The 24,777-nt window shown below is 48.1% G+C and overlaps 1 protein-coding gene across 9 annotated transcripts in view; it reads right to left on the bottom strand.

Annotated features, from left to right (window-relative positions):
* The window catches only part of LOC146868383 (F-box only protein 44-like), a 172,481-nt gene that overhangs the window by 46,363 nt on the left and 101,341 nt on the right, over positions 1 to 24,777 (bottom strand). For 8 of the 9 annotated variants that reach the window (XM_085609887.1, XM_085609889.1, XM_085609896.1 and 5 more), the window contains one exon: positions 1,678 to 5,570. The exons of the other annotated variant lie outside the window; for it this stretch is intronic. In XM_085609887.1, coding sequence (XP_085466013.1) covers positions 5,418 to 5,570 — 153 coding nt within the window. In that variant the 3' untranslated portion in view covers positions 1,678 to 5,417. Of the gene's footprint in view, positions 1 to 1,677; positions 5,571 to 24,777 lie in introns of those variants that run through there. 9 annotated transcript variants of the gene reach the window in all.

Genomic DNA, 24,777 nt, shown 5'->3' with positions numbered 1-24,777 from the left:
GAAGCACTCCTGCTTACGTATATTATTACAATGTATATATACTGTACTCTGTGAATAAAGTTTGAGAATATTCTGAGAATATTTTGAGAATTCCGATCCTGATCCCTTGTGGTGATGGAACTATTCTCCCTATAACTCGAGTTATTGGAATAAAGCCCTTTTGAACCTGATACCACGGACTCTGCCTCTTGCTTTATGCATGATCATATTGATATTATAGAAATTCTGAGTGTGTAATACTTTATTTACGACACACATTAGCTCTCTCCTCCTACCTGATCCTCATCTACCTCGAAAATGAGCATAGTCGAAAGAACAGAGTGTTGTTGATGACACTTGTATATCCCAAGAGCCTATGCAACACCATCTCCTCTCTGGAAGGAAGACCACTTCAAAAGAGTGAAAACAACTACTAATTTGCACAGTGGTGGGAATCGGATTATAAAAAGGACATTAGGTTGGGGAAGACAGGCAGGGGCATGGGGTGGGGACATTGTCATTAGCGCCGATCTGAGTTAGGGTTGTTGGGGGTTAATTGTTTTTACACTGCTATGTCTGTCAGCCAGTTCCTGAGAACACACCAGAAGGACTAATACAAGGGACTCTCGAAATTCTGCAGTCGTCGTGTAGGGGCACATCTCATGCAGAGCAAGGACTGAAGGTTGTTTATGTACCCACCTTGATACGACGGTAATGTCGGGGACAGGGGTGAGACTAATTATAAGTGCGATGGGAATGGGTATCTAGAATGATTGGGTGATACCATGCATGGAGTGTAACTTGTTTATGAGGTCTTACAAGCATCTGTAACCTTTAAAAACTTTAACAAAACAGATTAAAAAAATAAAAAAATAAAGAGGACATTAGGTCACACATCATTCTGGGATTTCAATTGATGAGCCAAAGTCCAAGGTACTCTAATGCCTTTGAGGCGCTGCTTTCACATTGCCTTTACATCTTTTAGATCTTGCTCTGGGTCATTCCACTAGCAGCCAAAAGTAAGCGACGTGTGAAAATATACAGAATTATAGATGGGCAACAGTGAATAATGGATGTTTTCAACTAGTGGTTCTGATGACATCGAATAGACAATGTGAGCGGCGTTCAGGTTATCCATGATGTCACTCAGAACCCAGAGGTGAAAAAGATCCATTAGTCACTTTTTACCCATCTATAAATTTATGTTATGTATGGCTCCCAGAATCAACTGCCCAAGATTTCAACTGCTAGACAGAGACAGAGGAGTAATAGGGCATCATATATAACATGTCCTTTCATCCCTTCTTAAATGCAACCTGTCACCTACCCCACTAACCACTGTGCTTTCCCACCCCTTCCTCTCCGAAGCTGAGCAGAGAGCCAGTGCAGCGAAGATGGGCTCTATGAGAGCCCTGAAAGAGCAGCTTGGAATTTCATAAGAAGTATCAATAATGGAAAACGTCCCCACTGTTGTTAAGTCATAGCAGCGAGGAACCAGCTTTGGAATCGATTATTCACAGCAGTGTCCCTCTGTGACCGCCATACATAACATGCAGATTCATGCTGCAAAAATGTTCTTACAGTGAATGTCCTGACCCATATGGAAAATTCTGTGCGGATTATTGCCATAGTTAAAGCACTGCACGGTTTATTACTGCAACAGCAATTGTGTAGTTTTGAGATAACACACTAAATGACTTATTTGTATTTTTGATTTAAAATTTGTATTTCTTTTTTGCATTATTTGGTACAATAGAATGCTTCATAATAGGATGCGACAGCATGATCACAATAACAAGAAGGCACTGAGAAGGAGTTCTGAAAAAACATTATATATCACAAATAACAAGGACAGGCCCATAATGCCAGACAGAACCCAGTCCCACTGAGGAACAATCCTGATGCAGCGCGTATTGAGAGACGAAGCCTATTTTCATGTATTGGAAATCGACATTGTGATTTTTGTATGGAGTGACATATAGGGGCTAAGGCAAAACCCTCTTCCAAAGAAGGACACTAGAGAGAGGGCCCTCTCCCAATGAGACCCGCTGCTTAATTCCATATGGGTTAAAACGTCCACTGGATTATCATTCCCACTCAAGTCAAGATGTTGGTGGATTCATGTTGATGTTGTGGGTTATAACATGTGAATACCCTGTGTTGTTCTTGTGCATCGATATTAATCAATGTGAATATGTATCAATCACTGAGCACTTTGTGCAGTCTGCACCGACTGCACTAGAATTTGATATATGCTATTCAATGTTGATGGAATAATACACTGCAGTTTGCAAAATGTACTGGGCCTTGTGAATCATTTAATAGTACACTGCTATACCCAGGAAAACTGTTGTTTGGGGTGGATTTCTGGATACATTTGACCCACAGATCTATTGTGTTAGTTCTAGAAAATAAAAACTGCACTGTATATTAAACACTGAAGAACAGTCGCTTGGCAGTGTGGTTGTTTGTGACAACAAAACTATAGACCACCAAAACTAAAAAAATTAAGAATTATTTTGCCTACAGAAATATGGACATGATAACTTTTTAAAAATAAAATGTGCTATATAGTGTGCTATATTTCACGCTTCTTCCATTTCTTGGTGTGTGTGCTTTCCTTTTTTTTTTTTTTTACAAATGTTACTATTACCTAATTTAATGGTCCTCAATTTACCGATCTCACTAGGATGGAGGGCTGGATAAGCCTGGCTAGGATTCGAACACATCACCTTCAGTTCACGGCAGATGTCAGCCGAGAATATCGAATCACAATCATTTTGTTGGACAAGCAGCAAATCTTAGCATCAAGTCTTTGTCCCATCTGTACATCACTCCGAAGCCAGGTCTCCTTTTGGACCTCGCTGCCCCTGTCAGTGATGGGTAGAGTATCCATTTCTAAAATGGTGATGCTTTCTCGTCTCCTATATTTCTTCACTAACCTGCCGATCACTATCCCGACCCAACTTTTTCGTACACTAGACACACTCCTGTTAGAACTTATATGGGGCAAGGGGCGTAGGAGGGTCAGCCTTGCCACGCTACAACTACGACCTGAGGAGGGGGGACTCGGAGCCCCAGATTTCGGAGCTTATTGTATGGCCAGCCAACTGCAGTGGTTATCTTATTGGCTAGCGGGACGGCACATTCAGGAAATTGGCTACACGTCTCAGCTTATCGACCAGTCTCCTTCATAATTTGCTCCTGCCACAAACTAGGATTCCACCTACGGCGCCCCCTTGCTTAATACTGCATTATTATACTGGAAGAAGGCACTCCATTACACCAAAAGAGCCCCCCCATACTCTCCCAACATTCCCTTGCTTGGGATACCTACTACTACTGGTTTAATCTCGACAAGGGCTTTATCCGTATGGGAGTAGGAAGGCGTATCAACAATTACAGCATTATTCAATGAGGGCACACTTGCAGATCAAGATAACTTTGTCCGTACACAGGGGGTCCCCCCGACACTTTTTCTTTTACACGCAGCTATCTCTCATTACATCAAACGCTGGTGGTCCCCTGACGGGATAGAACCCCCTAAGCATGAACGAATATACGCAACACATCTCATGGGAAGGGGACGTCCCCTCACTTGCTGGATATACAGAGGTATTCGAGCACACTCAGGGGTATCGTTGCTGCCACTCCGCGTTAAATGATCACTAGAGCTGGGAAGAGAAATGACAGATAAGGAATGGTCCTCTGCCTTAGAATTTCCTAAGAAGGTGTCACGCAATGCTAAATTTAAATACATACAGTATATGATCTTACATAGGGCATACCTCACACCACATCGCCTTAATTGTATATTTCCTAACATACAACTCACCTGTCCTAGGTGTCAGGAAGAGGATGCAGACCTGCTCCACATGTTGTGGGGGTGCCCCCGTTTACGCATGTACTGGCAAACTGTTGGATATAGAGTGCAGGAGGTCACTGGTACGGACGTCTGGTCATCGGCAGAAAGCGTTCTGCTGGGCCTGCATAAACGACCCAAAGGGCAGCGGGTCCAATATAGATTTGCTGACTTGGCTGTACTTATAGTAAAACGTGCCATCACAATGCGGTGGAAATCTGCTTCTCCCCCTTCACCTCTCTCATGGCAGACAGAAATGGTCAGCTGGGGCACTGCTGAGAGTACGATTATTAGACAAGAGGAATTCAGAGGACTACGTAAGATCCCCATCTCTGGATTGGGACCATATACTGGAAACATTTAAAGGCATTGATATGCTAACCCCTCCACCATCGCAGAGCGGGCCTGGCCCAACCCCACATTCCACATCCCCAAGAGCTGAACTAGCTGCTACCTGATATTGCCGTTCACCCCTTATCTCTCGAAGGACCTAGAGACTTATATGTATGTATGCTATGAAACAATTTGTTATTAACTGGGTGAATACAATCATTATTTGTCTTACGCTACACGTTAGTGGACCAGGAACTAGGGGGGTGGGAGGTAGTTCGAAGTTTTCATATTTGAGTATAAAGCATAGTGTGTCAGACACTTATAGGTTTGCTAATATTCGGATATCTCGCTATTAATGACATGTCTGTTCCATATTTTTTGCTCCTTAGATAATGTGATTTTGTAATGACGTGTTCGTGGATGAGAATGTCCACATAGTCATGTACATTTTGGAAATAATATGTGTATTCATGTATGATACCTTTTCCTTATTGGCGCCCAATTGCTTGGAAGATGTATTGCATATATTATGCTGCTTGAAAAATCAATAAAATTGTGTTTAAAAAAAAAAAAGTCTTTGTCCCATCAGTGCTCAAGTTGGAGTTAGAATAGTAATTTGACCCAGCCCACTAGCTGGAAGATGAGTTCCTATTGCTTTTCAAAGACTATATTTTTACATTGTACTGGGTTAACGATGTTAGTGGAGGTAGTGGCTGTATATTTATTTTGTAAGGTAGTTCAAGTTAAATACTAAAAGGAATGCAATGAAAAATGAAGACAGGACATGGCAGACCAGAAGTTGTTAGTCAGAGAAGGGCATTGAGCGAGAAGGTTTGTGCAGCCTAGTGGGCGCTGGGTCAGTGTTTAGTTTTATAAATCAGGCTACAGCTTTAAGGCATTAAACAAAACATATGATTTGCTAAACAGACAGTACGAGGATCTGAGCAGGTTAAAACGGAAACCAATAGAAATTTCTAAAATCATAAAGAGAAAAACAGATATGTGGTGATATTGTCAATAAAAATCCAGAGAGCTGGCAGCCCTCTATGCCAGTGCTTCATTTTCTGGAAATGTGTCAGCAAAATAAATACATATGTTCTCCCCCATTCCTATCCAGGGAGAAAATGTGTCATCTTTTTAAACCCGAGGACCAGAACAGTGGTCCCCACCATTCCGTAAAGTTGTGGTCTTCTCATCTGTGGTCGCACTGTACATAGAAGGGATCCTTTCCAAGCCTCTATCTTTACTGTCCATTAGGGCCCGGCGGCTCGATCACCAGGCTGCTGCAGGTCACTCGCACCCCGTACCAGCCTGCCCAACAGTGAGTGTCTTTTCCACCGTGTTGAAACTTTATGTACCGCACGCCAGGACCGTAGTTCCGGAATGTATGTGACTTCTGAAAATCAAACAGCAGGACAATACCAAGTGAAGGGGAGCTCTACACGTATGACAAGAGCTCTTGACATAGCAGCTAGATTATTTACAAGTTATTTCCCTTTCCTCCTTCACCTCCCCAAATCTGTCCTTTGGCTCACATATTCCCTCTTACCTCCCACCGACCCACAACCACCAGTACCTTCTTTCGTCTACAAAATTGTCCTCACTCCTTCCACTCATCTCTTTTCTCTTCACACCTTACTCCCCTATGACTCAACCCATTTGCCCGTAAACATTAGCCTTCAGCTCTCTGAATCCCAACTTGCCATACTCACCATTCTTTCACTCTCATCTCCCCATTCCAGCCACTTATTCCCCCTCCACACCATCTCCCTCTTCCATCTTCCCACAAACAACTGCTTTATCTTTATATCTCTGATGGCCCTGTTTTTCCCGTTTTTGGTAGCATCATCTACCCTAACAATAAGTTTGGGCATACTGCACTCCTAACCCTGGTACATCTCTACTAGGCCTAGTTCAGGAAGACTCAGTCATTCACTCTATATTGCCTCTGTACCCTTCTCATAATGTTGCCTTTACTCAATATCCGTCCATCTCTTTACAAACTCCACCTGCCAACCTCTCTCTTGCCAGCATCCTCTTCAATGCAGAAGTCATTAGAAAGAAAACATTCAGCAAATTGATCAAATTGCCTTGAAATCCTATTCATCACAGCATCAAGACTAGAAAATTGCTCAACATCAGTCTTCCACGAGGGTTTATCAGCTAAATACAAAATCCACACTTGGAACTGCAAAACCAAATAAATCTGCTAAATGGATCAACCTCATCTGCAGGGATACAGTTTTCATCACCCATTTCACTGTATTGTCTGATGTAGAATTCAAATCATTGCTAGAAAGAGACTCATTAGCTAGATTTTTGATCCTGCTGATCTACATACCTATCTCACAATGCTGTTAGGGATTGAGCAATGGTATAGCAGATTATGATCTTTTTCCATTGTACTTACAGACTTTTTAGGTCGAGCCTAGCGCAGCGCACATGCGCTGCTCTAGGAAAACAAACTCTTGGAATCACTCTGGACTTTTCACACGCTCCTGCGTGTGGTTTTTTGGGAACATTTTTTCTATTGGGCTTTGCATGCGTCTTTGTAAAAAGACAGCACGCAATTGGGCAAAGGCGGGTGCATGTCCCACCTTTCCCAGGAAATGTATCCACCTACGGCTTGCGGTTACGAGCAGCGGCGCAGTGTGCCATCTGTTATGTGTCAGATTTCACAGGAGCGCGTGCGCACCAGTGGTGGGACGCTGCAGCTGCATTCCTCGCATCCCACGGTCGCTTTCACTTTCACCGCCACGCGGCCGCGCTTGTTATAATATAGCTAGTCTGCCGTGATTTGCACCATCTGACATGATCCATGGTTTCCTAAATTCAGAGGGTGCCTGTCATTCCTGCCATAAATACCCTGCTTAGTAAAGCACTTAGAGAGGCTTCGGCATACACAGCATTTTATATGCGCGTTTCATTTCATTTCAATGCGCACACATACACAGCGTAACTGTTCATAATAAAAAAAAGCAGAGCAGATGAACCAAACTGTGTGATTTTATGAGAAACAAAAAGTTCCAGTTTTTTAAAATTATTTCATGCATAGAAATACAAAAGTGCAATCAGGAAAGACAATACATGCTGCTTTGATTTGAGACTATAATAATATGTGCAGAGTAATTACATAATGCAAACGTGCTTCCGGTGTCTCACTCCCTCCAACAATCTTCCGTCTCCCTCGTGCTCCCTCTTCCTATCTCTCGCCCCCTCAGCTGAACTTCCCCCGCTGAGACCTGACAAAAGGTCACAGAGTTGGCACTTGGTCATTTAGCTCTAAATTCCACTCGCTGGCTGAGCTATGCCACATGGCGAGGCACTGCACTGCCGGCTAATGGCGGTTCTCCCGCTGCTCCGGGCTGGGGCTTGTTATTTTTTTAACTCCACTGTCTTCTGCCTTTTCACTATAAGGGCCAGGGCTTCCTCCAACTGAGGCATTTTGCAGACCCACCTCTAACACTGTTCGAGGTTCCCCAGCCTCGAGCTCCTACTTACATCTTCCACCTGGCATATTTCTTTTACTCTCTCTTTTTAACTTTCTGAGACCAGTTTCCCGTAACTCTTGCTCTCTTACTCTTTGCTCTACTTTTGACATGCTCTATGACTGCTTTCCTTTCACTCTTTGCTCTCTTAGTCTCTGCTTTTGTGTCGCTCTTTGCTCTCCTATGCTGTTGACAGTAGGAGGGACTTTTGTTTATTTATTTTTTTAAACGGCTCCTTTATAGACCATTGAGCAACGAGGTCCTGTCATCAAGTTGCTTGCGGATCAGTACCAGGAAGGATGAGCACATTTAATTGGTGCCTAATTAAAGATCTAGCACAGTAAAACAAATATGGAAAGTGTCATTGTTTGTTTATGCTCGTCGCGTGTCCCCTTTGGAACATTCACACTTGAAGGCACGCTGCCACATTGTTTAGACTCCAAGTGGAGAGTGCACCCTTTACTTTTGTTTCCTCCTCATTAGTGATGTCTTCCTTTTTTAATTTCATATTTTATTACAGAATGACCAACACTGAAGATGTGCCAACACTGTTAACGGACTTTAATTAATGCCTGGTAGTAATAGGGACAGTGTATCATAGATAATTTACCACAAACTTTAATGTCTTTAATAGCTAACATAGTGTAATTCATAATATGCTGCATGGCTAAACACTTATAAGGTCCCAAAGGAGAGACCTATTGACTATGCCAATGCTTATTGTATTTGATTTGGCCTTTATTTCTGGTGACATCCAACCAGTTTTCAGGCATTATGTTAAGTTGTGGAGTTCTTGAGTGGGATGATGATGTCAAGGATGGGTATTAGCTATTGATGGAACTGCTGAATTGGGATCCTATATAAGACAAGGAACAGGTCGACAGAAGGTAGGAAGAGGGATGGTTCCGCTTATTTCAATGACCAAATAGATGATTTAGATATAGTGCTAGTGGAAGTCGCTGGAGGAAAGGGGAATGAAAGGATAAAATTACTTGTACCATGATAGGTGCAGGTAATGTGATATTTTTAGGTCAATATGATGAGGTTAGGAATGACAGACATAGCTTCAAGTGTGTATCCAGCTGTTTGCGTAGGGCCGGCGATCAATTGCAAACAATACAAACCCTGCTTCAACTGCAACCTTAATGAAGAAAGGCACAATTTAAGACTTGCTAAGAGAACTTGGAGAATCTCTCCCTCCCTCTCTCACCTTAAGCACTTGAGGTCAACTAGAAGTGCTTACAATAAACACATTCGAAGATCTAAAGCATAATACTTTAAGCCACAACTAGATGAAGCCAAAAATAGACCCAAAAAACTATTTGATCTTATCAAGCAACCCACAACTCTAACTCCTATTCGGGAGATAAGAGATCGTCACCTTGTGGAAACTAATTCTCTGCCCATTTCATGGAAAAGACCAGGAAGATTGAATCAGAACTACATCTTGCCTCCCAACATCTACTAAACGATTCCCTTTCCAGTCTCCTCCACATTTAACAACTGGGGAGTACTCCCCTATCCAGCTTCTCTACAAAAAATAATGCTACCTGGAATGCCTTCAAATTTGATCCTGTGCCCGCTAAACTTACTAAAGAGCTGAAATCCTCCATTCTACCGCTCTGGACTAGGATTATTAACGCATCGCTGTCTCAGAGCCTGATTCCAGACTGTCTACAAATAGAGCAGGTCACTCCCATACTTAAAAAGCCTAAAGTAGATCAACAACTTCCGTCCCATTACCAACCTACCCATACTAGCAAAGGTCCCAGAAAAATGTGTGCACTTGCAACTCTGTGACTATATTGGAAAGTTTCATCTTCTGGACGAAAGGGAAGTAGCACTGAAACAGCGCTAACACATGTTCTTGATGATGACCTGAGCCTGCTTGATCAGAATGAATCATGCCTACTTATACTTCTGGATCTATCCACTGCGTTAGACATGGTCAAACATGACAGCATGATCGGCCTTCTGGAGATAAGGATGGGACTATCCGGACCCGTTGCAAGCTGGTTTGCGTCATTCCTAGGTAACAGATCTCAAAGAATAAAAGTCAATCATACCCTCTCCAATTCCACTCCGGTTTAGATTGGAGTACCTCAAGCATCCATGCTCCCTCCTACGCTATTTAATTTGGTTATGGAACCCCTCACTAAAATTCTAAAGTACTCAAATATACTTTATCACATGTATGCTGACAACACCCAATTATACTTGAAAATCTAAGCCAGAGGACGTTAAGACTCTCAACCGCACCCTGCTGAAAATCCAGCAATGGCTAACCCACAACCACCTCATGCTCAGCGCCCTCAAAACAGAATTCCTCTTGATCACCCCCCACAACTGCTCTGTCTCTATACAGGAATGGCTCAAACAACTTACACTTCTCATTTGCGTTCCGACCATCATCGACTCCATGGGATCACTTGGTATAACTATGGACAAGTATCTGAATATGCAAGATCATATCAGCGCAACAAACAGGGGAGCCAACTACCAGCTGAGCATTCTAAAGAAAATCAAACCTTTCTTGCCCCCTGATGACCTTCATATGGCAGTTCAATGCCTTGTCATTTCCTGATTAGACTACGGGATTGCTACTCTCGCAGGCCTTCCCAAAACAAGGTTAGCACCATTAAGAGGGCTGAACTCAGCAGCTATACTAGTCAGGGGATCTAGAAAAAAATTTGATCATATATATATATATATATATATATATATATATATATATATATATATATATATATATATATATATATATATATATATATATATATCCATCCATCAAACAAGTTGCCCTGCTATGAGAACTCGCCGTGAATGGGACCTGAATTAATAACGCCATGTTTGCTCAGTCCCAAGTTAATTTATTACGGCATCATCCTAACGCGTTTCAAGACCTCCTGGCCTCTTCGTCAGAGGATACAGAGCTGGAAAACAGAAAGAACTGCTGTTACAGTACTTATACGCATGCGCAACATTTTTCACAGGTGTGTGTCTTTTGAGGCATGCTAGTAACTGGTTTCGTGATAATAAGCAGTACGGTGTTAACCCCAGTGGGCACTGTTCATCCAACTCTACATTCACAGTCCATTAAAATACCCCAGTGGGCCTCAGGCAGGAGAAACAGGCAATTTCCTTGGAAGTCCCATTCTGCCAAATTCCGACGTGAAAACCCTTTCCTTCGTCGATGGCCCCTTGAAAACATCCATGGTGGCAAGATCTCTGCGGCCAGGCTGCCGCATTTAAAATCCATCAAACAAGTTGCCCTGCTATGAGAACTCGCAGTGAATGGGACCTGAATTAATAACGCCATGTTTGCTCCGTCCCAAGTTAATTTATTACGGCATCATTCTAACGCGTTTCAAGACCTCCTGGCCTCTTCGTCAGAGGATACAGAGCTGGAAAACAGAAAGAACTGCTGTTACAGTACTTATACGCATGCGCAACATTTTTCACAGGTGTGTGTCTTTTGAGGCATGCTGGTAACTGTAGTTTCGTGATAAGCAGTACGGTGTTAACCCCAGTGGGCACTGTTCATCCAACTCTACATTCACAGTCCATTAAAATACCCCAGTGGGCCTCAGGCAGGAGAAACAGGCAATTTCCTTGGAAGTCCCATTGTGCCAAATTCCGACGTGAAAACCCTTTCCTTCGTCGATGGCCCCTAGAAAACATCCATGGTGGCAAGATCTCTGCGGCCAGGCTGCCGCATTTAAAATCCATCAAACAAGTTGCCCTGCTATGAGAACTCGCCGTGAATGGGACCTGAATTAAGCAAACATGGCGTCATTAATTCAGGTCCCATTCACGGCGAGTTCTCATAGCAGGGCAACTTGTTTGATGGATTTTAAATGCGGCAGCCTGGCCGCAGAGATCTTGCCACCATGGATGTTTTGAAGGGGCCATCGACGAAGGAAACAGTTTTCACGTCGGAACTTGGCACAATGGGACTTTCAAGGAAATTGCCTGTTTCTCCTGCCTGAGGCCCACTGGGGTATTTTAATGGACTGTGAATGTAGAGTTGGATGAACAGTGCCCACTGGGGTTAACACCGTACTGCTTATTATCACAAAACTACAGTTACCAGCATGCCTCAAAAGACACACACCTGTGAAAAATGTTGCGCATGCGTATAAGTACTGTAACAGCAGTTCTTTCTGTTTTCCAGCTCTGTATCCTCTGACGAAGAGGCCAGGTGGTCTTGAAACGCGTTAGAATGATGCCGTAATAAATTAACTTGGGACGGAGCAAACATGGCGTTATTAATTCAGGTCCCATTCACGGCGAGTTCTCATAGCAGGGCAACTTGTTTGATGGATTTTAAATGCGGCAGCCTGGCCGCAGAGATCTTGCCACCATGGATGTTTTCAAGGGGCCATCGACGAAGGAAAGGGTTTTCACGTCGGAATTTGGCACAATGGGACTTCCAAGGAAATTGCCTGTTTCTCCTGCCTGAGGCCCACTGGGGTATTTTAATGGACTGTGAATGTAGAGTTGGATGAACAGTGCCCACTGGGGTTAACACCGTACTGCTTATTATCACGAAACTACAGTTACCAGCATGCCTCAAAAGACACACACCTGTGAAAAATGTTGCGCATGCGTATAAGTACTGTAACAGCAGTTCTTTCTGTTTTCCAGCTCTGTATCCTCTGACGAAGAGGCCAGGAGGTCTTGAAACGCGTTAGGATGATGCCGTAATAAATTAACTTGGGACGGAGCAAACATGGCGTTATTAATTCAGGTCCCATTCACGGCGAGTTCTCATAGCAGGGCATCTTGTTTGATGGATATATACATATATATATATATATATATATATATATATATATATATATATATATATATATAGAGAATATGCTACTTACCAGTATGCATCTGTTCTTGCCATGCAGAGCTGCAGATCTAAACACTTGTGCATAGATCGCCATCTCGTGTTGGGCCCGGATGATTGCAGTTGTTTTTCCACTTGGAAAGTCTTTGGAAGTCACGAGGTCGGGGACTCCTCCTTCGGATCGTATTGCGCATGGGCTTCGGCTCCATCCTCAGATTGTTTTTCGGCAACAGGGAAAGATGGAGCGTAGTAATAACAGGAAAGATGCCCATGTGTGTTGTATCTAAATAAGATATACTGGAACAGATAAAGGTAGCCGGGGAGGCGGGTGGGCGTGTGTAGAACTGTAGCTCTACATGCCAAGAACAGATGCATACTGGTAAGTAGCATATTCCGTTCGAGGCATATGAGCTGCAGATTACACACTTGTGCATAGATTATATAGCAGTACCCACCCTTAGTGGCGACCACCCGTATCTGTTGCAGTGGTTTGAAATAATGTTTTGAGTACAGCCTGGCCCACACTAGCTTGTTGCTTAGTTTGCACATCTACACAATAGTGTTTAGTGAAAGTGTGCGGTGTTGACCGTGTAGCTGCTCTGCAGATATCATCTAATGGGATGTTCCCTAAAAATGCCATTGAAGTCCCTATTTTGCGTGTAGAGTGGGCTTTAGGGGGAACGGAGAGCGTTCGTTTTGCTTTGTGGTAGCAAATCTGAATGCATTTGACAATCCACCTAGCTATTCCCGACTTGGAGATGGGGTTGCCCTTGTGTGGTGGAGAGAAAGAGACAAACAGGTGTTTGGTCTTGCGGAAAGGTTGTGTTCTCTGTATGTAGTAGAGTAAGGCTCTTTTGACATCTAGTGTGTGAAGAGCTCTTTCTGCAACGGTTTGTGGATGCGAGAAGAAAACTGGTAGTTCTACCGCTTGGTTTATGTGAAAGGGAGAAATGACTTTAGGGAGGAATTTTGGGTTGGTACGGAGAACAACCTTGTTTTGGTGCATTTGCAGAAAAGGTTCTTGAATGGTAAGTGCTTGTATCTCACTGACCCTTCTGAGGGAAGTGATGGCTACAAGAAAAGCGGTTTTCCATGTTAGGAATTGGAGTTCACATTTGTGCAGAGGTTCGAAGGGAGGCCCCATTAGTCTGTTGAGAACGATGTTTAGGTTCCACACAGGTGAGGGTGGCAGTCTGGGTGGAATTATCCTTTTAAGGCCTTCCATGAAGGCTTTAATGGCAGGTACTCTAAAAAGTGATAGATGTTGCCTGTTTTGCAGATAAGCTGCTATGGCTGTGAGGTGCAGTCTTATAGACGTATAGGCTAGATTGCATCTTTGCAGGTGTAGTAAATAGCCTATGATGTGTTGAATGGACACATCTAGGGGATTGATGGTATTGTTGTGACAGTAGACAACAAAACGTTTCCACTTGGCGGCGTAGCACGCTCTAGTGGTGGGTCACCTAGCTTCTTTGATGACGTTCATACAGTCAGGGGGAAGATTGAGGTAACCGAATTCTAGGATTTCAGGAGCCAGATCGCTAGGTTGAGCTGAGCTGGGTCCGGGTGTCTGATCTCTCCATGGTTCTGGGTTAAGAGGTGTGGAGAGAGTTGTAACTTTTGGTGTGGTACTACAGATAATTCCAGCAGTGTGGTGTACCACGGTTGCCTGGCCCAAGTTGGAGCTACTAGTATGAGAGTGAGGGAGTGGTGTTGTAGTTTGCGCACCACTAATGGAATGAGTGGGAGAGGCGGAAAAGCGTACGCAAATCTGCCTGACCAGTTCATCCATATCGCATTGCCTTTGGACAATGGGTGTGGATATCAGGCGGCGAAGCTTGGGCATTTGGCGTTTTCGTGGGTGGCGAAGAGGTCTATCTGTGGATGCCCCCACAGTTGAAAGTACGGGTGAAGAACTTGTGGATGTAGTTCCCACTCGTGGATCTGTTGTGTCTGTCTGCTGAGTAGATCAGCCATAGTGTTTTGGACTCCTGGGACATGTTGGGCCAGGAGAAAGATTTTCTGGGGTATGGCCCATCTCCATATACTCTGTGCTAGCTGAGAGAGCTGTGGAGAGTGTGTGCCGCCTTGTTTTTGTATGTAGTACATGGCTGTCATGTTGTCTGTGCGGACTAGGACTGCCTTGCCTGAAATCTGTGTTTGGAAGGATTTCAGGGCTAAGAATATCGCTAGTAACTCCAGATGGTTGATATGGAGTAACTTTTGTTGAGGTGTCCATCTGCCCTGCATGGTGTGATGTAACAGGTGAGCTCCCCAGCCGGAGAGCGATGCGTCCGTTGCCAGTATTATCTGAGGAACCGGGTCCAGGAACGGTCGCCCTTTGGAAAGGTTTTTGGTGGTCCACCACTGCAGAGAGCGATGGGTACGACCTTCTACCAACACCAGATCTGTTAATTGATCTTGGGCCTGGTTCCATTGGCGTGCTAAGCACTCTTGGAGAGGACGCATCCGGAGTCTTGCGTGAGGTACTATGAATATGCAAGAGGCCATCATCCCGATTAGTTGTATAAACATTCGAGCTGGAAGGGAGTGTTGTGCTGTAAATTTTGCGCGTAGAGCCTGAAAGCTTGTGATCCTGGCCGGACTGGGGTAGGCTAGCGCTTTTGAGGTGTCTATGGTGGCACCGAGGTATTGTTTTACGTGGGACGGTTGCAGATGGGACTTTGCGTGGTTTACCGTGAAGCCCAGTTGGTGAAGTAGCTGGATAGTGGCATGCGTGTGTTGTACACACTGGTTGTATGAGCTGGCTTTTATTAGCCAGTTGTCTAGGTATGGGAAGACATGGATGTGTTGTCTCCTGAGGTGTGCTGCCATGACTGCTAGGCACTTGGTGAATACCCGTGGTGCTGTTGTGACTCCGAATGGAAGTACTTTGAATTGGTAGTGTTGGTTGTCCACTACGAATCTGAGGAACTTCCTGTGAGCGTGGTATACAGGAATGTGGAAGTAAGCGTCTTTTAGGTCTAAAGTGGTGAGGAAGCGTTTTGGGAGAGCAGGGGAAGTACCTGCTGAAGTGTTACCATGTGAAAATGGTCTGAGTGTATGTATGTGTTTAGGGGCCGGAGGTCTAGACTGGGCCGTAGAGTCTCGTCCCTTTTTGGTATGAGAAAATATAGGGAGTAAACACCCAGATTTCGTTGGTTGGTGGGAACGTGTTCTATCGCCCCTTTTTGTAGGAGGGATATTACCTCCTGCTTTAGTAATGCTAGATGTTCCTGTGACATTGAGCGTTGTCTGGGTGGAATGTTTGGGGGGGTACACATTAGCTCTAGGCAGTAGCCTGACCTAATTATTTGTGTCACCCATTTGTCTGAGATGGTGGTAGCCCAGACATGAAGGAAATTTTGGAGTCTGCCCCCGACCGGAGTGGGATGGTCTGGGGGGGAATGGAGGGAAGTCATTGGGTAGGTGTGGAGGCAAAGCGGGCGGTGTTTATTTTGCCTCTGCCTTTATTATTGTTGCCCCTGTAGCCGCCTCTTTGGTAACCCCTTGTGAAGGTGGATTGGGTAGGAGCTTTGTATGACGTGGAAGAGGTATCAGAGGAGTAGCCTCTGGATGTGCTCCGAAAGGAACGCCTGGGAGGGTGTGATTGTAAGGCTCCCATCGATTTCACCGTGTCGGTGTCTTTTTTCATTTTTTCTAGGGCCTCATCCACTTTTGGGCCGACCAGATGTTCCTGGTCAAAGGGATGGTTCAGGATGGAAGCTTGCACTTCTGGTTTAAATCCTGAGATCCTGAGCCAGGCATGGCGACGGAGGAGGACGCTAGTGTTGATGGCCCTGGAGGCGGTGTCTGCTGCATCTAGGGCACAACGGATGGAGGTATTAGTGATGGTTTTGCCCTCCTGAATTAACTTGTTTGCCCTGTTTTTGTATTTGTCAGGGAGGTGTTGCATTATGGCTTCTAACTCGTCATAATGGGCCCTGTCATATCTAGCCAGTAACGCTTGTGTATTGGCGATACGCCATATGTTGGCAGCTTGTGATGCAGTGCGCTTGCCGGATGCGTCCAAGAGTTTTGACTCTTTGTCAGGTGGTGGTGCTTCGCCTGACGCCTGGAAGTTGGCCTTCTTCCATGCTGTGGACACTACTAGTGAATCTAGCGGTGCTGGCCCTCTGATGTAGGAGGGATCTCTGGGGCGGCTTTGTATTTTTTGTCAATGCGCGGGTTAATGACCCTGGCTCTGACTGGGTCTTTAAAGACCTCTGGCGCATGTTTTACAACTCCTTTGAGCATGGGCAGTATGGAGGTGGCCCTATGCGTGGTGTTGAAAGTATCGAGGAGGAAATCCTCATCCACAGGGTCGGTATGAAGATCTACCCCGTGATAGTGTGCAGCCCTTTGGAGTAAATGGTTGAACCCCAATGAGTCTTCTGGTGGGGATGGTTTTGAAGGATAGAGATCATCTTGTGGGACGTTAGGGATGTCGGGGATGTTATAGTCGTCCCATGGGTCTGGGGAGCCTGTGGGAGTGGGGTCTCCTGTAGGTAAATCATGGGGCACGTCCCCCATGTCATCATATGTGTCGTCATGATCATCATCATCCGGAGGGGGTGTTGGGGAATGATGAGGAGGGGGTGGAGAAGGAGAAGGTGGAAGGGGTGGAAGAGGTGGGGAAGGCATTCTGAAAGGTGAGGTAGCAGGGTCCTTCCTCTTTGGAGGTGGAGCTGGGGCAGGTTTTTCCAGCTGTCTCTTTTTGATGCTGAGCATCAAATGTCCGGTTTTGGAATCCTTGGTCAATGTCTTTTGCAAGGGATCCGGTGTAAAGAGTTCTTCTGAAGGTGGTTTATCTGTCGGCGCCTAAGGCGTCGGGCCGTTGGTTTTCTGGCTTTAGTGTCCTGTTTGGAAGTATGCGGCTTAGAAAGGGCTTTTTGTTTGGTCGGTGCCAAGATGTGTTTCGGCTTCGAGATCTCGGTGCCGGTGGCCTTGTGTGCTTTTATCGGTTCCGGGGATGGAGTCGGTACCGAGGAGGTGGAACTGGGTTTCGGCACCAAGTGTTTCGGTATGGGGCTCGGTGCCGAAGAGGAGGCTATTTTCTTTTTCGGCGTCGGTGCGGAGGAGTGTTTGTCGGCACCGGTGGGCTGGCTCGAGCCCGAGCCGCCGGAAGGCTTAATCGGCTTCTTTACCGGTCCCGAAGGTGCGGTGTGGGAAGCAGTGTCTTTGGTCTTACCTAGGCCCGGAGGCGAAGGTGTGACCAAAGCCTTTGTCGGTGCCGGCGAGGGTGTGGGGGGGGGGCAAATTGGTACTCACGACCCTCTGTGCCGGAGTGATGTCCTCCACATCTGAATCGTCGGCTTCGGAAGCGCTGACGAGGCCCTCGTCGGTGTGGTGTTCTTCTGGAGCGTCAACGCCCTCTCCGAAGATGTCATCTGGAATCGCCGTCGACGAGTGCGCCATGGTCCTTCTTGCTCTTCGGTCTCGAATCATTTTCTTGGACCGGAAGGACTTGCACGCCGGACAGTCTCGAGCCTCGTGTTCAGGGGAGAGGCAGAGATTACATACTTCGTGGAGATCGGTGTGGGGGAATTTGGACCCACAGAGGGCACTTCTTGAAGGGAGTCCTTTCCATGAGCCAGGACCGGAGCTTGGGTAGGCCCGAAGGCCGGCGTCGACGACTGGAATCGAAGGTCTTGATCGATGAGAGCCGCGTCGAGTGTGGAGATCGCGATCGAAACAATACCGCGAACTGGGGTGAGGATTGCGCGTCGATTGACCTGGAAACCTGTTCGGAACCGGAGCGCGAAGATCACATCCGAGCCCGATGGCGGAAAAAAACAATCTGAGGATGGAGCCGAAGCCCATGCGCAATACGATCCAAAGGAGGAGTCGCCGACCTTGTGACTTCCAAAGACTTTCCAAGAGGAACCCAACACCAGATGGCGATCTATGCACAAGTGTGTAATCTGCATCTCATATGCCTCAAACATATATATCAGTCCACACCTAAAACTTTTAAACTGGCTCTCGCTTGGAGCAAGGATCCAGCTTAAATAGCTTGCATGACTCATAAGGCTCTCATCTTTCATCCTCCCTCATTGTTACACAATTTACCATTCCCAGAGATGCTTAGAATGAAGAGAATAGTGTCCATTGAGGAGGAGCTGGAATCTATTCTAGACGAGCAATGTAACAAGTTCAAACAGCAAGGTTATCCTCAAACTACATTGGCAAAAGCGTTGGTTAAAACACAACAACTGAAAAGAGAAGAGCTACTTGTGTCCAGACTTAAGATCAGTCAAAATCGTCATGTCTTTGTCTCTAAATTTTCAACCAAAGCACACACCATTAAAAGAATTATTAAATCTAGATGGGAGCTACTTAAGTATGAACCGGAGTTTAATGGATTATTTGCCCAAGAACCCCTGTTTGCTTACACGCGCAGTAAGAGTATCAAAGACATGCTGTCACAAACATTTGAATCGAACCAAGAAGAATTCACGGGGATGCGCAAATGTCATAATTGTGTTAATTGCAACAACGTAATCACAGGGAACCTTATCAATCACCCACATTCAGGGAAACCCATTTGCATTGAGATATAATGGTGACTGCAACTCCAGCTACGTTATCTACACTATCAAATGTCCATGCGTTCTTCTTTATGTCGGGAAAACAACACGTAAAATAAAGGTGCGCATATCTGAGCACAAGAGTACTATACGGACAAAGAGCATTAAATCTCATTTTGTGTCACACTCGATAGAACATAAACACACAAACGCACAATTGAGATTTATTACCCTTGAAATATTACTTTGCAAATCAGGCTGTGACAATGCAAGGCTTCTTTCACAAAGTGAAGTGTGGTGGACCAAATTCCTTCAGACATTGACGCCAGGTGGTCTCGATGACAAAGTGGAAATGTTGTTCTTTCTTTGATGGGTCCATGGTGTTTTCGTGTATTCTCTTAATCCATCTCATCTTCACTATAGATTGTACATATATGTTTTAAGCATGGCAATAGTTCACAGTTATTTATTAAAACATTTTTTTTCCCTTGATCTTTCTTTATTCTTAAATAGGATGTGGTGGTGGACATTTTTTCCTCAAGTGCGTCCCATTAACGCAGTATTTCTCTTGTTGTCACTATGTTTCTCTTTTTATTTTTCACACTGTGTTTCTTACACCCTATAGCATACTGGTGGCATATTCACTGTATTTCATATGTAGTGTTGACAGTTCAGACGTTTGTGTGATGATGGTTTTGGTTTATCCTGCATATTGCCACACGTGGATGTGGTTGTTACGCGGCTCATTAGTTGTTGATTGTTTGACTTATTTGCATTTGCGGGCTTGTACTAGTCCTTTGTAAGGCTGCCCGGGGGGGGGTGTTGCGTAGCGGCCCACCCCTTAGAGGGCGGCCGCCTTAGTGCCACAGGAAGGCACACGGGTGGGAGGTCGTGTCCCTGGGCTATCCCAGGGGAGACCCCAGCAGATAGCTGCTACCTGCGGGGGCGGGGAGGAGACAGGGGTACATATACTGTCTCCGCCCCAGCCTCGTCCTCTTGTCCGCTCGTTCGCCTTGGGTAGCAGTTCGTCGTCGTAGGATTCGTCGTGCGCTCATCCCTCTTCATCTTTCTCGGTGAGTTCTGCCGGCTACCTTCCTCTCGCCCCGGCCTCGTCCCTGGGCAGTACCAGGAGACGGGGCCCTGTGGTCGGTGTACCACGGGGGGGGGGGGGGGCGTGCTCGCGAGGGCTGGCTGTGTCGTGTTGTTGGGGGCATTCTCTGAGAGTCACCATTGTCTCATTGTTGAATATTGTGAAACGTACTTCGGGCACAGTTTCAATCGCATTGTTTCCTGTTGCGGTGGATCTCGTTGTAAGGCCCCGGGCACCTCGCTTGTAGGCCCTCCCGGCATTCACCTGCTTGAGCTCGACGCGGGAGAGGGGGTCGGTGTACGAGGCCAGTTCCTGGTTATAGCGTTTAGTTGGTTAAACGGTAGTGCTCTCGACCGCGGTCTGGGGACCGGGGTTCGAGGCTGTGCTGGGTCGGGGGCGTAGCACTCACGGGGCACGCCGGCCTAGGCGGCATCTCGCTGACACTTGGAGCCCCGGGGTTTTTGGGCCATTCCTGCTTGGAACCCCCCCCCCCCCCTTATGGTGTAGATGCGGTCTAATGGCAAGAGCCGCCGACTTTAGAAAATATAGCCGGGCTGTAATGGGAGTGGATGTGGTCCGTCGGCTGCGCTGCCGACTGTGGTGCAGGAAACCAGTGTTCGAGCCTGGAGGTTGCGTCCACATCCTGTAATTCTGGGCAATTCACCTAACCTCCCCGTGCCTGAATATGTAATGTTAATACGGTGATCACGTACAGCGCTACCAATGCCTTCGGGACGAGCTCGCGCTATTTAAATGAAGCAATAATTTTCACCGACTCCTGGAAATGCCTCCGTGTGCTCATTCGAAGTGCTCTAATACCGGCGGCCGAGTATGGCGACATAATCTACTTTGAATGTTGCACGTGTGAGGTTGTTTAAGTATCCCAGTGATCCCGGGTGCATGAGTACTTAGCTAAGGGGGAGGTGGGCCGCTCTCAGGCCAGCGCTCCTTCCCCCCCCATGCAGGTTCCGCGCGATAGGTAGGAGGGGTCCACTGCCTTTACTGCCGTTGTGCAGTTCCAGAGGTCGGCCCTGAGTTCGCGCCACCGTCCTGCGTTTCTGGGAATGCCAGGAACCTCCGCGAGCGGTCTATGTCGGTAGTATGCCGCGTCCTAGCAGGACTAAGAGTTTGAGCCCCCGGGGTTTGAATCCACACGGGGAAGGTGCTCGTGGAAGTCACGGAGCCACAGAGCTCCAGCAAGGAGGACAGCGAATGCTTGAGGGTGGATATGGGGTGTACAGCGTTCCTGCCCAGCCTCGACCTAGCTCCCTGCATGCGTCCGACTGCTTGTCCACCTCCTGCTAGCATGGCATGCACAGGTCGTGGGTCATAGCTTGAGCGTGGACCACGAAGGTGGGAACACCGAGTTCGGACTCTGCAACAGCGCCTTACATCCAGTGTTCCTGGGCAAATCTTTTCACCGGCTGTGCCTAACAGACATTGAATGGGGAAAGGAAATGGGGGTCATGCTAAGCGCTCTGATCCTCTCAACAGAGTGTGCGTCTAAACAATGATTCAGCGGGGGAGGGGAGGCATGCCACATGCATTCCATGAGCCTGCGATGGCAAGTTGCGGACCATGCTTTCCTGGTCTGCGCCCTCTCTGTTTTCGCACCCTGGGTCCTGGTGGGAACTTGTGTCGCCTTCCCGCGTATCTGGCTTTAGGAGGGGCACATGGAGCTTTGTGGTGCATGCCACCGGTGTTCCTGCGCCCGGAGGGCGCTTCCCAGGCCCTGCATTCGGGCCGTCCGGGCCGCTCAGCTGGCCGGAGTGCGGCGGACCTTCGGCCCCTTCTCTCCCCCCCCCCTCCCTGAGCACAGTAGGGCTCGGCGCTAGGGTCATTGCGCCCTGGAATTCGCGCCACGAGCTGCACCCGGCCGGAGCCGCGTGCGGGGAGGCGGGAGAGGAGGGCAGCCACAGCATCCCTGACCTTTTTGTCGTCCTCCTTCCCCCCAACCCTGTGCACATCTTGCCCATACTGGCCCAGCAGTAGTAGACAAAATATGTCCAGGAATTCGCGCCTCCAGATTAACTCCTTTACTGCCAAGGGAACTTCCCAGATCAGCGAGCTATGCCCAGACAAGAGCGGGGCATGAGTGACCGCCTTCTTAGCTGTGGTCTCCTGTGCTGCCCCTGACAATGCTGTCCTAACTAGCTGAGTGGACGTGATGACACCCTGCACGGGGGATGGGGTGGAAGGACGGCAGAGGGCTGCCCAGCTGGCGGCTCACCTCCAACCACTTGTTGACTTTCCCCCCCTGCTGTGGGAAGCCCTGTCCCGGAGGGCCCAGTGGGTGCCGCCTCCTGACTGACGACCTTCTCAGAGCCTGCCGCAGCCGACTCCGCACTCTTGGGCAAGGTGCTGCGTGGAGCGCCCGGCAGAGGAGGGTACCCGGTTGCACCCTTGGCGGTGGGCACCGAGCAGATCCTGAGTGGTGGTGCCTCCACGGGGAAATCTCCGACGGTGGCCCTGCGAATACGTTTGGACCTGGGCGGGCCCGCCTCATCAATTTGCATTTGCGGGCTTGTACTAGTCCTTTGTCAAGTCGTCATTGCATGGCACTGCAGTGACTGGTGGTTGATCGTATTACTCTCGTTGTCAACATGTTCAGTAGGCACCAGCCTAAGATGGCGCCCGGAGGAATGTCAGGTTAGTCCATTTTCTGTTTCTAACAACGCGGCGCATCATCTCACATCACATTGATTCCTGGTCTTTTTATTCAGTTCGTTAGAAACAAGCCATTAGTGGGTACTTCGGCATCCAGGGAACTAGTGATTCCTGTGCAGGAAAGTTTCCATATAAATCTTCGAGGTGAGATGCAGTGATTCGTTAGCGTCTGGAAGTGTAATCATAGCGCCAGACGGAGACTTACATTAACGAGGCATTCTCAGCAAGTGTAGTGTCCTAGCATGGACACGTTCTAGTGTTCAGCAGTGTGTATCCCACTATACACCCACCCACCACAGACGTCACTGGGTCAGGTGACGCTGCTAATAAAAGGGCCGAGCGCACGTGCTCGTGGCCAGTTAACCCACTACCTAACTGAGTGTGCTGTGTCCGTTATTATCCAGCATGAGGGCCTAGGGCCCCAACACCACATTGGCGACGAGGCGGGTAATCTACCCCGCGTGTGCAGCCCCCGATCGGCGCACCATCGATGACTAAGGGGGAAAGAAGACTGCCCGGTGAGCACACACCCCGGGTGACGGCGCGACGCGCCGAGAAGCCAGCCAGGCGAGCGGAGCCCGCTGCATGCCCCGCGGTGACCGGGTGCCCACCCCGCACCGCCGCGACGACCTGCGGGCGGGCGCTGTACCCCCAAAGAGAAGTAGCGGAAGTCTGGTGCCCACCCCGACCCCGTCGAACCAGCCACAGTGCCTGGGTTGTGAGGAGCGTGTCCGTGGTGACCAGCGGACCGTGCGGAGCCCACCCGCATCGGCCGCGACCTGCCCGGTGAAGGAGGGGAAGTGCCGACCGTGCGGAGCCCACCCGCATCGGCCGCGACCTGCCCGGTGAAGGAGGGGAAGTGCGGACCGTGCGGAGCCCACCCGCATCGGCTGCGACCCACCAAGTGGCAGCAATCCACGCGGAGCCCACCCGCGTGGAAGAAAAGGCCCGCCGGCCGAAAGGTGAGGAGCCGCGCTGAGCGAAGCCCAGCAGGGACGAAAGAAGCGGAACGAAAGCGGGAGCCCACCCCGTTCGGCCCCGGTGAAGAGAAGTGAGCGGCACCGACACCCCCCCCCCGCGTGGTCCGTGAAGCGATGGGACCTGCCGCGGGGGTGGAAGAACAGAAATTAAGGCGGAGCCCACTCGCGCCACAGCGCCCAGCAGTGACCCCTGTCTCCTCCGCACGCGCAGCATGAGAACTGAGGAACGCTGCTGCGGGCGGGAAGAGCAGAGAGAGAACAGCGCCGGCACCCGGTGAACACTCCCGGCCGACTGGAGCGCCAGCGCGAGGGAGGCACGGCCGGAACAGTGCTGGGGCAGAGAAAGTGAAGCTGAGCCCCTAGAGGTGCCTGCAGGCGTGTGCCCTAATCGGGGGCAGGCAGTGGAAGAGAGGCGTGTGATAGCGCTAATGTAAAGCAGCGCGGTGAAGAGCGAGATCCCCCTGCAGCACAACCAATTGCCCACAGCCTCACCTCCACGAGGGAAAGTGAATAAAGCGGAGCCCACCCGCGACAACACATCCCCAGGACCCAGTCGGAGCCTGCATTCCACGGAGCATGCATTCCACCCTCCCTCTCAGTGCACCAGTAAAAACGAAACGCTCACCAGCAGTGCACAAACAGAGCAATGCTTTGAGCTCTGCAGCTGAATGGAAATGCCTGTGCCCTCCCTTCCAAAGAAAGAAATCTAAAGGACTTACCTGCTGCCACGTGTCCTGGACTCCACTGCTCTGCCTGGCTCCAGCTCCCCTCCAGCCCTCCTACTCACGAGTGAAGCCTGGAGAAAAGGAAAACAAGGGATAGAGTTCTGGCAGCACAGAAGGTTGCTGCTGCATGGGAAAAGCAACACTGCCACCCAGTGGCCACTGGTGGTACTGCAGCACAAAGAAAATCAACAAGCATGCAGCAAGCCAAGGGAATCCAGCAGCCACAGGAGACCGACGGATCGCAGCGCAAGGAAGAAGAGGCAGCAAGGCAAGTACCGCAAGG

Source organism: Triturus cristatus, chromosome 1_2 (genome assembly GCF_964204655.1).
Source record: "Triturus cristatus chromosome 1_2, aTriCri1.1, whole genome shotgun sequence".
Classification (NCBI taxonomy): Eukaryota; Metazoa; Chordata; class Amphibia; order Caudata; family Salamandridae; genus Triturus; species Triturus cristatus.
This window is presented reverse-complemented; position numbering and strand designations above follow the sequence as displayed.